The 18,456-nt window shown below is 46.8% G+C and overlaps 1 protein-coding gene across 2 annotated transcripts in view; it reads right to left on the reverse strand.

Annotated features, from left to right (window-relative positions):
* Nucleotides 1-18,456, reverse strand: part of AP1AR (adaptor related protein complex 1 associated regulatory protein) — a 391,174-nt gene that overhangs the window by 71,169 nt on the left and 301,549 nt on the right. For both annotated transcript variants that reach the window (XM_069630653.1, XM_069630654.1), the window contains one exon: nucleotides 16,249-16,377. In XM_069630653.1, coding sequence (XP_069486754.1) covers nucleotides 16,249-16,377 — 129 coding nt within the window. The remainder of the gene's footprint in view (nucleotides 1-16,248; nucleotides 16,378-18,456) is intronic.

The raw sequence follows: 18,456 nt of genomic DNA on the forward strand, positions 1-18,456 counted from the left end.
CCAGTTCAAAACACTCACGCAACAGTAAAATGTTACCCTTTCCTACTTTAAATGGCTGGTGGCAGTGGTTTAGATCAAACTACCATAATGTTCCCATACCGCTAACAATGGTAGCTAAAAATCGTGTCAGCCATGTTTTTCAATATGGCACCCAAGACCTATTTGTAAAAACAGACTCTTGTCATCTTTTTTGGCCATTTCTTTTAGGAAAGGTCCTTTTTGCGTTCGTCTCTGCGCGCCAAACCAGGTTTGGTCCCTTTGTTTGTTGGCCTTTGGCGGGCTTCAGTGCTGAAGCCCTCTTCTGGTGCCTGAGTGTCTGGGGTGGACAGAATGTGAGGGAGGTGCTCGAAACTCCCTGTGCTTAGTCTCCTAGGAGACCTGAATGCACTCTGGTGTGATTGGCCGGCTGGCTGTCTCGCAAGGACAGCCTCCCTGCTGTGTGAGTGACAGCCAGGCTGGAATGAAGGGGGAAAACTGTTTAAAAGCAGGTCTCTGGGACTTGGAAAGCAGAGTCGACCACTGGAAGGAAAGAACCAAAGAGGAGAGGAAAGAAGAGGACTGCTGCAACTCCTGGACGACCAGTGAAGCCCTGCTGCAGGTCCGAATTGCCTGAAACTCAGACGACAGAGAAGCCCTTCAAGGTAAACTTCTTCCCTTGAGTTTGGTGGGAACAACCAACTCGCAAGCCACCTGGACACCGTCCTATTCTGGTCAAATTTCCATCAGAGTGCTGTTGAAAACAGGATAGCCAGAGGGAAGGAAACCAGCTTGTGGACTTTAAGGCACTCACACCTTAAACCGACGGCTTGCTACAGCTTTTGGCCTCTTCCCTGGGCAGTCCAGGAACCTCCCGACGTCCTCCTTGTCCCCACGCCTGAAGCTCAGGAACAGCGAGATCTGCTCAAACTGCCAGGAACAACTGCTTCAGCTATAGCTTTCTCCATGGACAAGGTACTGTGCAAACGCGGTCCGGAAATATTTTCGGCCAACGAGAAAGTGCGGGAAACTTTCCTCAACTACGAAGGCTTGTCCTTCCCTAAACATTCGTCAAATTCTTTGCCTAGCCAAAGCCTTTAAAAATCTGTGGCAAAGACTTAACCGTTACTTACCAGAACTGTGCTATCCTATACAAAAGACTCTGAACCACTGACTTTGGCCCAGGCCTAGTGAGAAGAACTGCTGGTTGTATATAACTGAAACCCTTTGCCCTGCCTATGAATGTATTTGGGCTGCCTATTCTTATAACCTTGGGCCTCATTACGAGGTCGGCATTAAGGGGTTAACTGCAACGGTAAGGGTGCCATTGCCGTTAACCCCTTACCGCCACATTACGAGGTCCCTTAGCGGGTCCTCGTTTTACCAGGCGCCCTTAGCGGGACCCGCTAAGGGACCAGGGAGCTAATAACGGGCCCGCTTATTAGCTCCATCCCCATTGACCCTATGGGGGCTCGATTATGGGGAATGGTCCTCAGAATGGGGATTTACCGGGTCCTCCAAGGTTGGAATGACCCGGTAAGTCCCTATTCTGAGAACCCGGACCCAGAATGCAGTAAGGGGGTAGCCATGATGCTAATAGCACCATGGCTACCTCCAACCTCGCAATGAGGCCCCTTGTCTTTTCCCTCCTTTACTAAGTAACTGAAGTGCCATTATGCTCCAACTTCATTTTGCAGCTAAACTTGTTCATTTACTTACCGGTTGGATTTCAGTGGTGTATTAGTGTGTGATATTGAGCTGCTTATGTTAGAGTAATGCTTTATAAATGACTGAGTAAATAAACATATATTCTTTTACCAAGAAACCTCGAGTAAGTGTTTACTTGAATCACTGTATTGGTTGGTCCTTTGTGTAACTTGTTCTATTGCTCACTTTAACTCTTGAGCTAAGTCTGGCTGCTCAGCCATCGCTACCACTTTACTGTGTAGTACAGGCTGTACCAAAGGTGAAATTGTGCTTACACTTTTATTTTTTACTTTTATTTAGTTGGTTAGTTAGTTGTAGTCCTAATTGCCTGTAGTGTTCCCCAAGGGTGCTGCAGGTGATTCTGCCAAAAAGTGGTGCTGGCTTCAATGCAGGAGCACCTACCTTATGGAACTCGCTCCCCCGGATATTAGGGTTGGTGCATCAACAACACAGTTTTTTAAAACTTTTGATAGAGGGATAGACTGAAAGCATATGGTCTCAGCTACAATCTTACTGAGTCTGGACCGCGTGCATCCCCTTTATGTTTTTTGTTGTATGTCTTGTGAGCGCCCCGAGGCCCATATAAGAAACATATAGATAGAAATCAGACTGTTACAGAGCACAAGGAAATTACGTATGCAGAGGATACACTGGTGATGTTATGAAAGGTTACTTATATAGCGCCTATACACAATGCGTTTCAAAGCGCTTCAAGGCAAGGGAGGGAACAAGGGAAAATACAATGACATTCTTACAGGCCATGAACAGTAAGGATGTGAAATTAACCATCTTACTCGGCCTGACAACATTTCAGATAGTGCAAGAGCTAAGACATAGGCCCTCATTCCGAGTAGGGCGGTAAGGGATTCCGGGCACCGGTAAGGAGACCGGTGGCGGTAATCTCTTACCGCCCTACTACGAGGTCCCTTAGCTAGTCCCTTCCTTAACGCCTAGTCTGACCAGGTGTTAAGGAAGGGACCCGCTAAGGGACCTGGGCGCAAATAACGGGCTTGGCATACGCCGGCCCGTTATTTGCGCCCTCCCCATTCCCATCGAGCCCTATGGGGGCTCAAATGGGAATGGGGGCTTACCGGTCCCTCCAAGGTCGGAATGGACCGGTAAGTCCCCATTGAACCAAACCGGAGTCGGTACCGGTATGGGAGGCAGTCATGGCGCAAATAGCGTCATGACTACCACCATACTTGGAATGAGGGCCATAGATAAGGAAGGGAGGGGGAGAGTGGGAAGGAAATGGAAACAGACAGGCGACTACAGTACTAGGCCTGACGACATTTCTGATAGAGCCGGAGAAAACAAGAGGTGAGGGAGAGGGGTGCAGAAAGGTAGGGGAGGAACAAAACAAGCGACTATCATACTAGGCCTGACGGCATTTCAGATAGTGCTGGAGGGGCAGTGGGGAGGAAAAACCCAGTAAGGGGAGGGGGAGGAGACAGACGAGGTTGCTATCATACTAGGTCCAGGGACAATTCTGATAGAGTAAGTGCAGTTGCAGAAGTCAGTAACACATAATGTTGCAAGCCAGGATACAAGATGAAGATGGGAACAGCATGTTTCAGGGCCACCAGTACAAGATGCAAAGGAAGTTTAGCATGAGAGTTGAGAAAGGGTGACACACCGTGAATGAAGGAAGTCCGTAAAAGTCAAATAGAGCATTGGCCACAAGACGGTGAAACCAGAATTTATCAGGACAGACTCCTGCACAATTAGGCTGGATGGGGGTGAGGGGGAGCAGGGTAGAAGAATCAAGCAAAACAGGCAACACCTGTGTGCGAGAATGGTGGGGGCACAAGGGTACATCACGGGGCTCCAGAGGGGTGTGGATGGCCTGTAGGGACATAGGGAATAACACGTTGATGCATGCTTACCTGCTGTCCGAGCAGGGTGTCGGGCCCTGGGTCCTCATGGTCTGAACAGGTCCAAACAGGAATTGCCCTTTTCTTCATCCGCCCTTCACTTTGGATGCCTGAGCAAGAGACGCCCTTGATCTAATAGTTAGAGAAGGAAGGAAGAGGCAGGGCTAAGAAGGTGGGTGGTGCTTGGGCCAGGTGACCTAGATCCACTTGCACCTGCTCCCCATCTACAAAGGAAAAGAGGCTGGAGGGCTCCTTAAGTAGGGAAAAAGAGTGGGAAGCAGGAAGGCACCAGGTGGGTGGGGCTTAGGTCAGGTGACCTAGATCCTGTTGTGTGAACTTAGTACTTCTAGAACTGGCCCATTAAGTTTAGGGCATTCAGACCCGTCTCTAACAATAGTTTGGGCGCAAATGTTGCTAATGAGGTGGGCTTTTGATGACTAATATCTGAGAATTTTGTTTCTGAGGTTTGGCTCCAAGATATCTTAAAAAATAATATAAGATTTCACTGGATGGTATCACTGGATGGTATCTCTAAATCTAAGTGTATGGAGAACGTTAATAGTATAACAATAAACATTATATCCCACTTTCATCTATACAGATCCCAATTTTTGTTGATTAAACTAGACAAGCTCCCGGTGTCCAGTTAAAGGTTCGAATACAAAAGGTCTGAATGCAATAGGGTCGAGTCAATAGGACGAAAGACAAAAGGTTCACATTTTTTTTTATTATATATATTGTTTTGGGTTTCCGTATAGGTAAAAAAAGTGGTTTTTAACCACAAAAACAGGGGTTGGGGGACCCCACCCACCCCCAAAATAAAAAAATAAATAAATTTTGAATCTTTTGATTCGACCCTATTGTATTTCGAACCTTTTGATTCGAACCTTTGACCTATAACACAAGCTCCCCCCACCCAGTTTCAGTGATCAACATGGGAGGACATGGATATGAGAATAGTAATTTTGCATGTAAAGTGATGACGGACGCATTAATCTATTATAATCCATCAAAAAGACAAACTGGGGAGCGTGAAGTTGCTGAGGTTTCCAATATATCTACTTAAAATGGGATCCACTAAGTCTGGTCCCTGTGCCCCTGCCTTCAATCAATCAGATACTTCTATAGCGCACTGTCACCAAAGGCATAATGGCGCAATCGAGAGATACCGAAAAGACTGGACGGAAGAACCACATGAAAAGGAACGTTTTTAGGTTTGGCTTGACAAGGACAAAATCCACAATGCTGCGCAGATGGAGTGGCAGTGAATTCCAGAGCCTAGGCCCTGCAACAGAAAAGGCCCTGCCACCAATTTGTTCCATGCAGTATCTATGAACGCAGAGAAGTGCTGCATTGGTGGATCTAAGGGGGCAGCCCAGAGTGTATCTCTGTAACTTCTCCTGAATGGCCAAACAACCTTTACCACTCAGTGCTCGGTAAATCATACAGGATGCTTTAAACTTAACCTGCACAGTGACCAGCAGCCAAGGAAGAGATTGACGCGCCCTAGCGACATGCTGACCAAAAGGAGTCGGCTTCACTAATCAAACTGCTGCATTTTGCAGCAATTGGAGACGCTTGATGAGGAAAGACGGCTTTGCCAGATAGATGGCATTACAATAGTCGAAGCTCCCATTTAGGCAAGCTGCAACTATCTGGGCATGAACATTCTCAGGAATGAAGGGGAGAACTTTCTTTTGCTGCTTCAGTTTAAGGAAGCCTAGCCCACATTCTGAGTTTATCTGGGTCTCCATGGACAACGTAGCGGGTATTTTGATGCCCAGGTCCCGGACCACTTTTGCCGGTTCTGGCAAAAGGTTCAAGTGAAGACGGTCATAATTCAGGAGGTCCAGCTTGCCATGGCCTCTGTTGGGCTGACCTCTGTCTTCCCACCATTTAATTTAAGCCAGTTGGCTTCCATCCAACCCCGAATAGTGTCCAAGAGGTTTCTTAATCTTGCTTCCACGTCAGTCTGATCAGGATCCAGCCCAAACAGAATTTGAGTGTCGGCAGCGTAGTAGAAAACCCTAAACCCAAATGAACGAATAAGTGTCATTAAGGGCCAGATGTATAGGTTAAACAATAGCAGGGACAGTGCAAAGCCCTGAGGAACTCTACAGGTCACTGCAACCGGGGAGGATCGATAGGGGCCTGGGGAGGAGGTGGGGGGGGGGAGGGAGATAGACCGTTTGAAAACGAGAGGCCAGAAAAGCACAAAACCAATCCAAGACAAAGCCTGTAAACCCTGCCTCTTTTAATCTAGATATTAAAATCTCATGATCAATAGTATCAAAAGCGGCCGACAGGTCTAATAAAATAAGGCGTGCCGTGACGCCCTCGTCTCTGATCATGGTGAGATCATCGAGCACTGTCATCAAGACGGACTGAGTCCCCATCATGGGGTGAAAACCCATCTGGCAGCAGTCCATGACTTTTTGTCCCTCAAGAAACTCCCGTAACTGTGGGGTGACCACTGCTTCCAGCACCTTCATGAGAAAAGGCAGTAGTGAAATGGGGCGATAGTTTGATAGAACCGGGGCGTCCAGAGATGGCTTTTTCAACAAAGGGATCACCGAAGCTTCTTTTAACTTAATGGGAATTTGACCTTCCTTTTAAGGTCTATTCCAGCTGGCAGGATAGGATTTCTTGGATTCTGAAGCCTGGGCTTTAAATAGGCCTAGTAAAATACTGATTGGCAGTCTATCAACATAACACTTTATAATGTACAAATACAGTGAAACAAGAATTACAATTTAAAGATAGCAAGGATAGACAATCGCTTTCCAGGGCGTTTGAGGCAAATCTCACACATATATGCCACTTTTGTGTTAACCTTGCATATAGTAAGGGATATTCCTTGGATCTTTGTCCGAACAATGGGTAGAAAGTTGGGTCTATGCCCATTTAACGAATAGCACAGGTTCCCACCTGAGAGCCAATGGATTCAATAAGAACAAGATATGTGATTCTTAGGTCAATGAAGAAATCTTGGAGTGCTCCAAAATATTGGAATATGTGCAAGGCACCACGTGGTGAGTTGGATGCAACAAATGTTTTGGATCCTCACAGACACATTTGGGGTTATTAGATGATCCAAAGAGCTATCCCCAGCGTTCCATTTGCCCAAAAATATTTGATGGCATAACTGGGGCCTGCTGTATTTGCAAAGGCATAAAGTAAAATCACAGTTTGTAAAGGAATACAAACAGACATGCAGAGTGCTGTGATAGTTTCCATTGGAGTTTATTTTGCAATAGTGCAGTGAAATTCCTTTGTACATCTGAATCTGAGTAAACCTCATTATGGCACTAAGTTTGTTATTTTGGTAAATCGATAATAATCACGTGATTAAGAAGTATGGTTGACCTTTAATTGTGTTCCCACAAACAGGATCAGGCGGAGGACAGCCTATAGGTAGTAGGTGTTTATCTAAAACAGAAAAGGGATACCCGCTTCTGGACTTTCTTAGGTTAAACCACATCGGGCTGAGTTAAGAGTACCTGGGTTCTTCCTAACATGGGTCTACTGCCCCACCCTCCAGATCATTACGTAAAACAGTCTCAAGGATACGCACGTCTTTGTCACTGAACACAATCTCGTGGATATAGCAGCTAAGCGCGCTTTATTACAGGTCCTCTACACAGGGGTATAAAGGCATGATGGCAATCTGTAATCCATAACAGCGGGATGGTGTGTGGGGCAAGGATTCTTGGAAAAGTGTTATTTTGCTCAAGTTCACCGAGTGGGTCAGAATCCTTTGTCAGTCTGGGGGGGGATGATCTCCTACAAAATGCTCTCTTGTACTGCACTCTCCCTCTCTCGCTCTTCAGTAGCTATATTTAAGGGATATAGTGCCCTTCTCACTATTTGGCTGAAACGCAATGCTCTTCACACCCTAGAAACAGACTTTCTCCTTAGCCTTTTGAAGTTATGGTGTGCTTCTCTCATGAAAAAAATATTGCCCTTCAGATTGTGGAAGGCTTATGGTTCATTAGTTCTAAGGGGCCCAGGTCCTGAGCCCTCATCCCAGGTTTCTCCAAAACGATATGCCCGCAGCCCCAAGAACTTCAGGGTTCCCAACAAATGGCCTAGAGGGTAACCCTCTTTTCAGTGCTCCTGGAAAGCAATAACTTCTGCACCTGCACTCCAGATATCCCCAATCAGTTAGAGGATGATTGGGTCTCCGACTCTGGACTCCAACTCCAGCTCACTCGACTGCCCTCCACTCCATCACATTTTCTTGCTCTTGTGAGGATCATAGACCTTTCTAGTATAAGCATCTCAGTAATGGTTAAGTCGGCTAATGGTTTCTCCTCCCCTTTGGTCTGCACTGTCAAATCTTTTAAAATGGCCATCAGACATTTGTTATATAGGTTGAAGTAACGCCTTAGAGCAAACTCTGCACTGGTCCTGCATGGCAAATACTCTGCTGAAGGGTTTCCATGGTGCCTTCTAAGCATTCATGCCTTCCCTTGCAACGATCCCTTCTTCATGCTTTGGTCCGCAGGTAAGACTATGGGACTGGTATTCCACTAGTTTCAAAGAGGAAGCCCAAATTGCAAAGCAGTCTCCTGACAGAGCTTTTTCCTTCTGGTTCAGCAGTGGCGCCAGTCAGATGAATAAGAAAATGGAATACTATATCCTGCTGAGCTCTTGAGGCGAGTCTCCGCTGACCGCTTTTTCTCCAATGCCCCTTGCTCCAACAAAGTGGCAATTCTTGGGGAGAGTGCCATCCAGGTTACACCACTGGATTCATGCTTGATTTGACGGCGTTATATCTTGGGTCAAAAACCTTAACGTTAATATAGGCATTAGTACAATGAACAGATAACAAAAGAAAGACTGCTTCTTCCAAATTACACATGAAATCATGTAGCAGACCTTTTGTTAGATGGCTTTATCGCAATTACCCCCAAACTACATCCAGGGAGCTCTCTGCTCTCAAGCCCTGGTAGGCTGGCTACCCCAGAGAAGCATCTATATAGGTCAGGTGTTAAAGGTTTTGTAACAACATTATGAGCTTTGCCACATTAAACTGTTGCTGATTTGGTAAGGGTCATGTCAACACGCGTTTCATGCGTATCATTTAGTTGGGATTCAAACTGTTCCTTGTAGACTGACTGGATCTGCTTGCGCCTTTCCAGCTGTAATGTCCTTGGTGGGTGGAGACCCGCAGGCATATACATAAATATTGCTTATGGGTAGCTCCTATCTCCCGATATAGTGGTTCTCTAAATGCTTTTTAGAGGATGACTTATGTTGGACTTGTGACTCAAGGATCGATTTGCTTACCCACATGATACGGTCTTGCACTTAAGGGAGTTCTTTTTGGGCTAAAATGAAAGACATAATTAACTTCCAGGAGAACGTGTCAAAGCAGAGCCTGGACTAGTTCTAGGTTTGTGATCCACCGGTAATCTAGAACACTGTATAAAGCTATGATTACTGGAGGCTAGAGTTCTTGAAAATAGTACGCTCTACATCACTTGAAATGCCTGATAAATCAAAAATAGAGACACAGTTGGCAGTCTTACAAGAAAGGTTCCTTTTTTTAAAAATTATTTTAGCTGAGTCTAGTCAACTTTACAATTCCTTTTTTATAAAGGTTCTTTTATGGTGGGCAAGGGAATACAGTGCTTTAACCATATTAGCCAACCATTTCATAGTCTTGCTATGATGGCTAGAGGTTTCCTTTCATTAAAAAATATGACAATGCATTACTTACCGTAAAAGCATTTCTGATGGTTGTATCTGCTTAGATTCACATGCTGTGCATAGGTCCGACATCCAGTGGTCACTGCGGAGTATTGCATTTTGTTTTTCGTAGTCGGAAAAGGGACGTCGACAAGGCGTGTCTGAAATACTATCCCTATAGTGACGTGCGTTGTACCCACAATCCCTCACGCGTCGAGGTCCCTCCGTTTGTATTTTTCTGCCCTGAGGGAGCCTTCTAGACGTGAGTGAGTACAGAAAAGAGAGATATAAAAGGAAGTCTATGTTCCTTCCATCCGAGCGGGGAGGAAGGGTGGGCGCATGTGAATCTAAGCAGATACAACCATCAGAAATGCTTTTACGGTAAGTAATGCATTGTCTTCTGATGTTTGTTAATCTGCTTAGAATCACATGCTGTGCATAGACTAGCAAGCAGTACCCGGAGTTGGCGGTGGGTTATGAGAAGGAACAGTAGAGAAAAGATGTCTTAATACTGCCTGTCCCACCTGGGAGTCAGATCTCGAGTGTGCATCTAGACAGTAGTGTTTTGTAAAGGTGTGCACAGAACTCCAGGTAGCCGCTTTGCAGATGGACTCAAGGGGAACATTTGCAATGAATGCCATGGACACCCCCGTGCCTCGAGTAGAGTGTGCTCTTGGCTTAAAGGGCAGTTCTCTCTTAGCAAGAGTATAGCAGAGAGTGATGCATTGAACAATCCATCTAGAAATAGTGGACTTTGAAACTGCATCCCCTTCTCTTCCTGCTGCCACCGAGACGAAGAACTGATTAGTCTTCCTCAGTGGTCTGGTTCTTTCCATGTAGAACATGACCGCTCTGCGCACATCTAGTGTGTGCAGAGTTTTTTCTCCAAAGTTGGAAGGATTATGAAAGAACGTTGGCAGTTCTATAGACTGGTTTACGTGGAATTTCAAGATGAATTTCGGAACAAACCTTGGGTGCGTGCATAGAACCACCTTATCTCTGTAAACTGTAACAAAGGGGTCTAGAACAGAAAGAGCCTGTAGTTCACTTACTCTCCTGATGGAGGTGATAGCTATTAGAAAAGCAGTCTTAAGAGTGAGGTGTTTAAGAGATGCTTTGTGCATGGGTTCGAATGGTGAGCCCATGAGTCTGGTAAGTACCACGTTAAGGTCCCATCCGGGAGCTGGGTCAGCTATCGGGGGGTGTATTCTCTTTACTCCCTCCATGAAGGCCTTTATAACAGGGATCTTCCACCACGACACTTTGAGTTGGGAAGTGGTGTAAGCAGAAAGTGCCGCTAGGTGGATTTTAATGGAATTGAACACTAGACCTGAATCCAATAAGTGGGTCAGGTATAGAACAATATGTGTGGGAGAGCAGTCAATCGGGTTGATGCTTTTTCCTCTGCACCAGATGACAAATCTCTTCCACTTGCTAGAATAGCAGTGGCGAGTGTTAGGTTTTCTGGCTTCCCTGAGGATGTCCATGCATCTCTGCGGGAGCTGTAATGTCCGAATTCTATGATCTCAGGAGCCAAGCTCCTAAGTTCATGTTCTGGGAGCATGGATGCAGAGTCCTGCCCTTGTCTTGTGATAGCATGTTGTAAGGGCAGGGGAGTTTCACTGGGGGAGATAGAGACATCTCCATCAAGTGAGCGAACCATGGCTGTCGGGCCCACATTGGGGCCACCAGTATCATGGTCACTTGTTCCTGGTGCATCTTGTGCACCACTTTGTTGAGAAGGGGAGTCGGGGGAAAAGCGTAAACAAATTTCCCTGACCATTGCATCGACAGACCGTTCCCCTTGGATTGGTTCTGGGGATACCTGGAGGCGTAATTTTGGCATTGTGAGTTCTCCAGGGTTGCAAACAGGTCTATTTCTGGGAATCCCCATTGTGTGAAGACGTCGAAGACGATGTCTTCGTGCAGTCGCCATTCGTACTCTTCGGGCAGGGGGAAATCTCTGCTGAGTTTGTCTGCCAGCAGATTGAGTTCCCCTGGTACATGTTGCGACAGTAGGAACATGTTTTGTTCGAGAGCCCACTTCCATATATTTTGGGCCAGTTTGGACAGTCCTGGAGAGTGGGTGCCCCCCTGCTTGTTGATGTAGTACATGGCTGTGGTGCTGTCTGTAAGGACCAACACAGTCTTGCCTTGTAGGTGTTCCTGGAAGGCTTTTAGCGCCTTGAACACAGCTAGTAGCTCCAGTAGATTTATGTGTTTGGATGCTACGTTCGGAGTCCACACTCCGTGAGCAGTCTGATGGGATAGGTGAGCCCCCCATCCTGTGAGGGATGCGTCTGTGGTTAGAGTGGCTTCCGCCGCGGGTGTGGCAAAGGGTTTCCCTCTTTCCAGGTTTTCCTTTGTCCACCACCGTAGCGAGAGAACCAAGGCCTGCGAGACCACCACTAGATCGTCCCATAGTCCGCTGGCCTGACACCACTGGCTGTTGAGCCACTCTTGCATAGGGCGCATGCGCAGGCGCGCGTGAGGTACCAAATAAATACACAACGCCATCATGCCTAGCAAGCGCATTGCTTTGCGTACCGTCACCTCTCGACCGGTCACATATTGAGGGATCTGAAACAGCATGTTTTGGACCCTCTCGTTGGAGGGGAAGACGAGGCCGTCCTTTGTTTGAATTAGAGCCCCTAGGAATTGTTTGATTTGGCTGGGGTCTAGGCTGGACTTCTTTTCGTTGATGGAGAAGCCCAACTGGAACAAAAGGTCTACAGTCTTTTGGGTATTGGAGAAGCATGTTTCGTAAGAATCCCCTGTTATGAGCCAGTCGTCGAGGTAAGGGTAAACTGGGATGGACAACCTGCGCAGGTGGGCCGCTGCCACTGCCAGTACCTTCGTGAATACCCTTGGTGCCGATGCTATGCCGAAGGGTAGCACTCGGAACTGGTAGTGTTTGCCCTCTATCATGAACCTGAGGTATCTTCTGTGCGCTGGCAACATTAAAATATGAAAGTATGCATCTTTCATGTCCAATGTTGTCATGTAATCTCCCTGTGATAGCAGTGGGATCACTTCCTGTAAGGTCACCATACGAAACTTCTGGGGTTTGATAAACTTGTTCGCTGGGCGCAGATCTAATACAGGGCGCATGGTTAGATCCTTTTTGGGTACAAGGAAGTACACTGAATAAATACCTTCCGTTACCTGAGATAGAGGCACGACCTCTATGGCTCCTTTTTCCAGCAGTTGTTGTACTTCTTGGAGAAGGATGGCAAGGTGTTCCGGTGTCATGCGTCGTCCCCTCGGGGGTCTGTATGTTGGGGAACCGTTGAATTCGATGCAGTATCCGTGGGCTACGGTGGAAAGTACCCAGCGGTCTGAAGTTATTCCGTCCCATGCTGGAAGAAAGGATGTTATCCGGCCCCCGACCGGTGTTGCATGGGAGGGGACGCGAATCTTCGCATCACTTGGTGTTATTGGGGGCTTGGGAGCCTCTGGGGGTGGACCCCCGACCTCTCCCTTTGCCACGGCGCTGGCCTCTTTGGCTGTACTGCCCACTATTGGTCTGGTAATGGGTGGCAGTGTACTGTTGCTGCTGATTCTGCTGTTGGCGTTGGCCACGAAAAAAGCGTTTGTTGCCATAGCCGCGTCTGGTAGTGGGTTTAGAGATCTGGTCAAGAGTTTTGATAGTATCGAACTCTTTTTAGCCATCTCCAGAGCCTCATCCACCGCTTTCCCGAAGAGGTTTGAGTCTTCAACAGGTTTATTTATTAAAGACGCCTGTGTCTCCGGTTTGAACCCAGAGTTGCGCAGCCATACATGGCGTTTTAGGAGTATTCCCTGAACCAGGGAACGTCCCGCTGTCTCTGCAGCATCCAGAGAGTTCTTTACAATACTCTGTTGACCTGGTTTCCTTCGCCAATAGTTGATAGCAGGCATGTACGTAGTGGTTCCGGCGCTTCTTCGGCGTCTTTGCGCAGTTTGGCCCACTGCGCGTCCGCGTAGCTAGCTAGCAAAGAATTGTTGTTCGCAATTCTTGCCGAAAAGGCAGCCGAGGATGTGACTCTCTTTGCAAGGGCATATAACCTCTTGCCCTCCTTGTCAGGTGGTGCCTCGCTGGTGGACAGCGGCACCCCTGCCCTCTTTTCTTGTATTAGTTACTACAAGGGAATCCGGAATGGAATGTCCCCTGATGTACAGCGGGTCTGAGGGTGAAGGAGTGAAAAGTTTTTCAATTCTTGGATTAACTCCTCTGATTAGTGCGGGTGTGGTTAGCGAAGGGATGATTCTTCTCTTCACTGAAGCGAGGAGGGGAATGGTCTGGCTGACCGGGGGTTTCTCCTTAATTACTCTTTCCACAAAGTCTATTTCAGGAGAGATCTCCCCAGTGTCCAGTTCGAAATGTGCTGCTGCTCTGCGCAACAGGGCATTGAATGTGGGCTGATCGTCAATGGGAGACGTGTTTCTAACAGGTGAATTGTCAGGAGGATTTAGGTTCAGGACATCAGTGTCCGAATATACTGATGGGGATTGCCAGGGATGAGAAGGTCCTTCTTCTGGATTTTCTCCGAAGCCTTCTCCTACCATGTCTGGGCTGTCTTCCAGACCTTCCTCCTGGTTCTGTCCCTCTTCATCGTCCACAAATTCATCCTCCTCCTCCAAGTATTGTTCCTCACCAGTGAGGTCATACACATTATGGAAATCTGAGGCTGTGTCCTGCTGGGGATTGAATAGTCTCGGATATTTGGCCCTGGGGTCCTCCTGAGGCCCTTCTCTTGTTCTCTTGGGAGTAGGAAGGTTCTGGGTCCTCATAAACCTCTCCATTCTCTCCATGCAGAGATGGAGCCTTTCCATGGTTTCATGGGGTACCCCTGAGCGGTCTAGCGGGGGAAAATTAGTGTCATCTAGCTGAAAACGGCTCGACCTCTCCCATAACGTCGAGGAAAGTGTCCCGTCGCCTTCCGAAAAGCCTTCCGGTGTGCTGGGGGACCCCCGACTGAAGGGGGTAGTCCCTGTCTTTCTTCGGGCTTTTTCGGCGTGTCTTTCGACCTTTGCGTAGCGCTCGACGTGTCTTTCGGCGTACGCTTCTGGGCGTCGGCTACAACGATCCTCGCCAAGCTCTCTGCGACTCGTTTGTCAGCAGAGGGCTGTGGTTTCGACGTTACGGGTGTCGATCGTTCTACGGCGGTGTGCGCTCCGGCCGATGGTTTGGGGGCGGCACCCTTATTTGCCGAAAGCCCAGTCGCTGGTCGCGGCTGCGAGAGGGGCTTCGAACCTGAACGGTCCGAGGAGGCCGCCGGTGGAACCTGCGTCTCCTTGGGCGCTGATGCTTTCTTCGTCTTCGACGATGAAGAGCCATGGGTTGTGTGCTTATGTGTGGTATTGTGTGCGTCAGTGTCGCCGGGGTGTTCATCCCCATAAGCAGGGCGTGAGCCGAGCCCGTCGGGGCCGGGGACAGACGACAAAGAGTGCGAGCGCTCTTTAGAGGGGTCTACGACTTCCGTAGCGGAGGTCGTGTTATCACGTTCCTCGTCACTGTCGGTGGTAGCAGCAGCGGGTGAAGAATCGGCCTTCGACATAGCGTAGGCCGCCCACCTCTTGACCCTACGGTCTTTTAGAGTCTTTGGCTTAAGAAGCCGACAAGCCGTGCAACCCTCCTCTTTGTGATCGAGGGGCAAGCAGCGGTTACACCGTGAATGCTTGTCCTTCCAAGTAAACTTGCCCTTGCAAAGCGGGCAAAACCTAAAGGGTGTCCTCTCCATAGCCGAGGCAATAAATCGTGATAACGACCCCAAGGGAAAGGAAGGGGAAAAGGAAAGGCATTCTCAGAAAAGAACCAGAGATGTCCCACGACCCCACTCTCCCTACTGTATTTGGCCTGCGAGGCCATGCCACGTGTTCGGCAACACCGAAGGATCTCCTCCGCTCGTCCCCTCCGTCGAAGATCTTGCTCGGCAGAGACAGCTTCACAACTGCGTCGAGGGAGGGATCGATGTGTTATATATTAAATAGGAAAACGACCAAAGGTCGAGGAGATGAAATCTGCAATGTCTCTCGAGGAGCTCCGCGTAAAGGCGACCAGTAGCTGGGCGGAAAAAAACAATCTGAGGGACCTCGACGCGTGAGGGATTGTGGGTACAACGCACGTCACTCTAGGGATAGTATTTCAGACACGCCTTGTCGACGTCCCTTTTCGACTACGAAAAACAAAATGCAATACTCCGCAGTGACCACTGGATGTCGGACCTATGCACAGCATGTGATTCTAAGCAGATTAACAAACATCAGAAATATATATATCTTGTAAATAAGGTAATCACATTACTACATAAATTGAGCAGGTTTAACTGACAACTCAGCACTTTTTAGCCACCCTTGGCTGTTATCGCTTAGCATTACAGAAAAATGTTGGTCATAGTGTGCACGTACCAAAGGTGTGTAGGCAGTGTATTCTTCTTGTCCTTTTGCAAGATGTTTAGTGACATATACATTCATTAACATGAATTATAAAACATATTTGTCTTTGGCAACTTCCTTTATGTCGCATATTTATCATTTTGGATGTGTTGCCAGCTCTTTGCTTCTTGTTGCTGTAATCTTTTCTTTTCATAATAAAAACCTATATAAAACATTTTTTAAAGCCTACTTATACGTTCATTAATGGAAATATTGAAACGTCAGCGGGTCCACACCACTTTAAACGAGTGAGTCTGTTTTGAGGATACTATTCCATACTCAATTTTGGGATTTTTCTAAAAACATAGCATCAGTTGGGGGATACACATGCCAACTTCCAATCCATTCCCCCTAATAGGCCCATTCCTGTGAGTGGCTTATGACAGATTTAGCACACAGCGACTGAAACTAGTGCTTAGTTTTGCTGCAACTGCTATATATAACTATTCCCCTATTAATAAATATCCCTGTGAAGAGGTTTCTTTCTGTAACAGCTCTGCACCAAAGAACTGCCCCACGGTCCATTCTGCTGCTTTTTCAAAACAAATGCATTATATGAAAAGGCAGAAATCAAACATACCCTCTTCATCTTCCCACTCTAGATCCAGGGAGGTACTGTCATCGTTTCCGCTAGTAGACTTGGTTTTGGTCGTTAGGTCACAGCTGCTTTCGGTGTTTGGTGTTAGTGCATTTGCGTCAGACGAGAGCCCTAGATAAAAGAAACCAATGCCTCTTTCACTTGCATATCAATCATTTCATGACAAACTTAAAACATTAAGTACTTCAAAAAATCGATCCCTCAGTTATGTTCTTTTCCACCAACCTTCGGTTTCACAGACACAAACAGAATGCTCTTAATCTGACAGGATAAGTGTGAGATAATGCTGGATTATATACACACGTATCCCCACCCTAGCATCCTACGGCCGCTGAGGCCACATCAACTGCTTCATATAATACCTTCAGGAGACTGGTGCAAAATGCAAGAGTCCTACAACATATGCATGTCCTTCTTTGCTCATATAGCATCTCAGGCACAGTTATTCGATATTCAAATAATATTTCAGATGAAGGAAAAACACAAACAGAAGGACCAATTGGGACGCTATAGTATTTTATATGGTGTTTCTTTGAAGGCAGTAACTCGCAGGAGTACTTCTTCAAAGTACCAGGGAGATATAGACATTCAAAACAGTCCAAATTCAAGAAAATGGGATTTTCATGTTCCAGTTCATCAAGGGACCCAAAGTTAGAGCGAGGTCACACTCCTGCCGTCAAAACGATGCGCAGGAAAAAAAAAAAAAAAAAAACGCGGGACAATGTAGATTGTGACCTTTCTTTAATGCCTTGTGCCGGCGAACAGGAAAGCAGCACAATCTAACTGCGCATGCGTGAGCCTGCACAGCTCCTATTGGACGTCAGTCCTGTGACGAGTCAGGCCTTCTCTCAATTAACTGTGTCCTTCCCGGAACAAGACATCTCCCCCATTGGGCAAAATATGCACTGTACTCACAGTTCTCTATATTTCCTGAATCGATCCTTCTGGTCTCCTGATGCATCACGTTGATCTCGTCGGAGGGTCTACATCTACCATTGTGCTTTCCATCCTGGTAACGGCCTTGCCATTCTCGTCCTCGTTTTCCTCCTCCGCATTCTCTTATTCCCTTTCCTTGCATAGTTTGAAGTGGGAAATGTTTCAAGTAAAGACCCGTCCAGGCAAGCAAGCCATCACCAGCGATCCCTTTACAAGAGAGATGCCCAGATGATTGGGAAATGGGATTGGGATCGAACTTGGATTCTGTCTTGTGCACATGAGAACCTTGTCCCCTGTTCACAAAGATAAGCTTTTGGCATTTCTTCTAGCCTCAGCATAGTTTTTCATGTTTTGTTTCTTGGGGGCGTCCGTGGCCAGAAGAACTTTAACGTCTCTGTCGGGGGTGGGATTCGCAATGTGCAGTTATTCTTTCCAATGCCTCCTTGTCGAGCTTAGCCATCGCCAATCAGCCCCCTCTTGCTGTCTGTCATCTTCGTGGTGCCTAGCCCTGGCCATTGGAAAATTAACTCAAGTGGATAGTTATCACTCTGATCGGAAATGCAAAATGTCATAACATTCCTGAATGGAAAAAACGTCCACAATCCAGTAATCTATGATTGGGGAACAGTATTGCTTGTCTTGCATGCTTAAGAATTCATCTTGCCACTACAGATCCCAGAAATTCCTCAGGCAGAAACCCAAAGTACACCTTAAAATCAGTGCCTCATTTGTAACCAATTTTACTGTCCAAACATTTGCACTAAACTTCATGATTTTTTTTTAGCAAGAACCGAAGCCTCTGGTAATGCTCATTTAGCCCTACTATATTTTTGAACAACTTTCCTGGCCCCATCTGTCTACAAATGTCCTACTTGCCACTCAACATTTCTTGTAAACCATTTAATGTTAAATGGAAGTTAAAGGCCATTGCAAATTTCCTTTGCTAGAATGCAACATGGTCTAGATAACTGTTAAGTACTGCAAATTAATATGGTCTATTAGAAAGCTTAAGTTTGTTATATTTATAATGTGTATTGTAATTATTTTTCCACTAAATGAGCACCCATATGTTCCATGGAAGAATGCATGTTGCTCACCATTTCATTTGATATGCACATTTTGCTCATTGTGCACAAACGTTGGGGACCCCTGCACTAACTTAAGCACTTCTGCTAGACCGACCAAGTAGTCTCACTTGTCTTGGTAAAAATTGCTCAAATTTGGCCATTTCCTTCTGGAGTCTTTCGTTTGCTT

Source organism: Ambystoma mexicanum, chromosome 6q (assembly GCF_040938575.1).
Source record: "Ambystoma mexicanum isolate Mex_15411 chromosome 6q, UKY_AmexF1_1, whole genome shotgun sequence".
Classification (NCBI taxonomy): Eukaryota; Metazoa; Chordata; class Amphibia; order Caudata; family Ambystomatidae; genus Ambystoma; species Ambystoma mexicanum.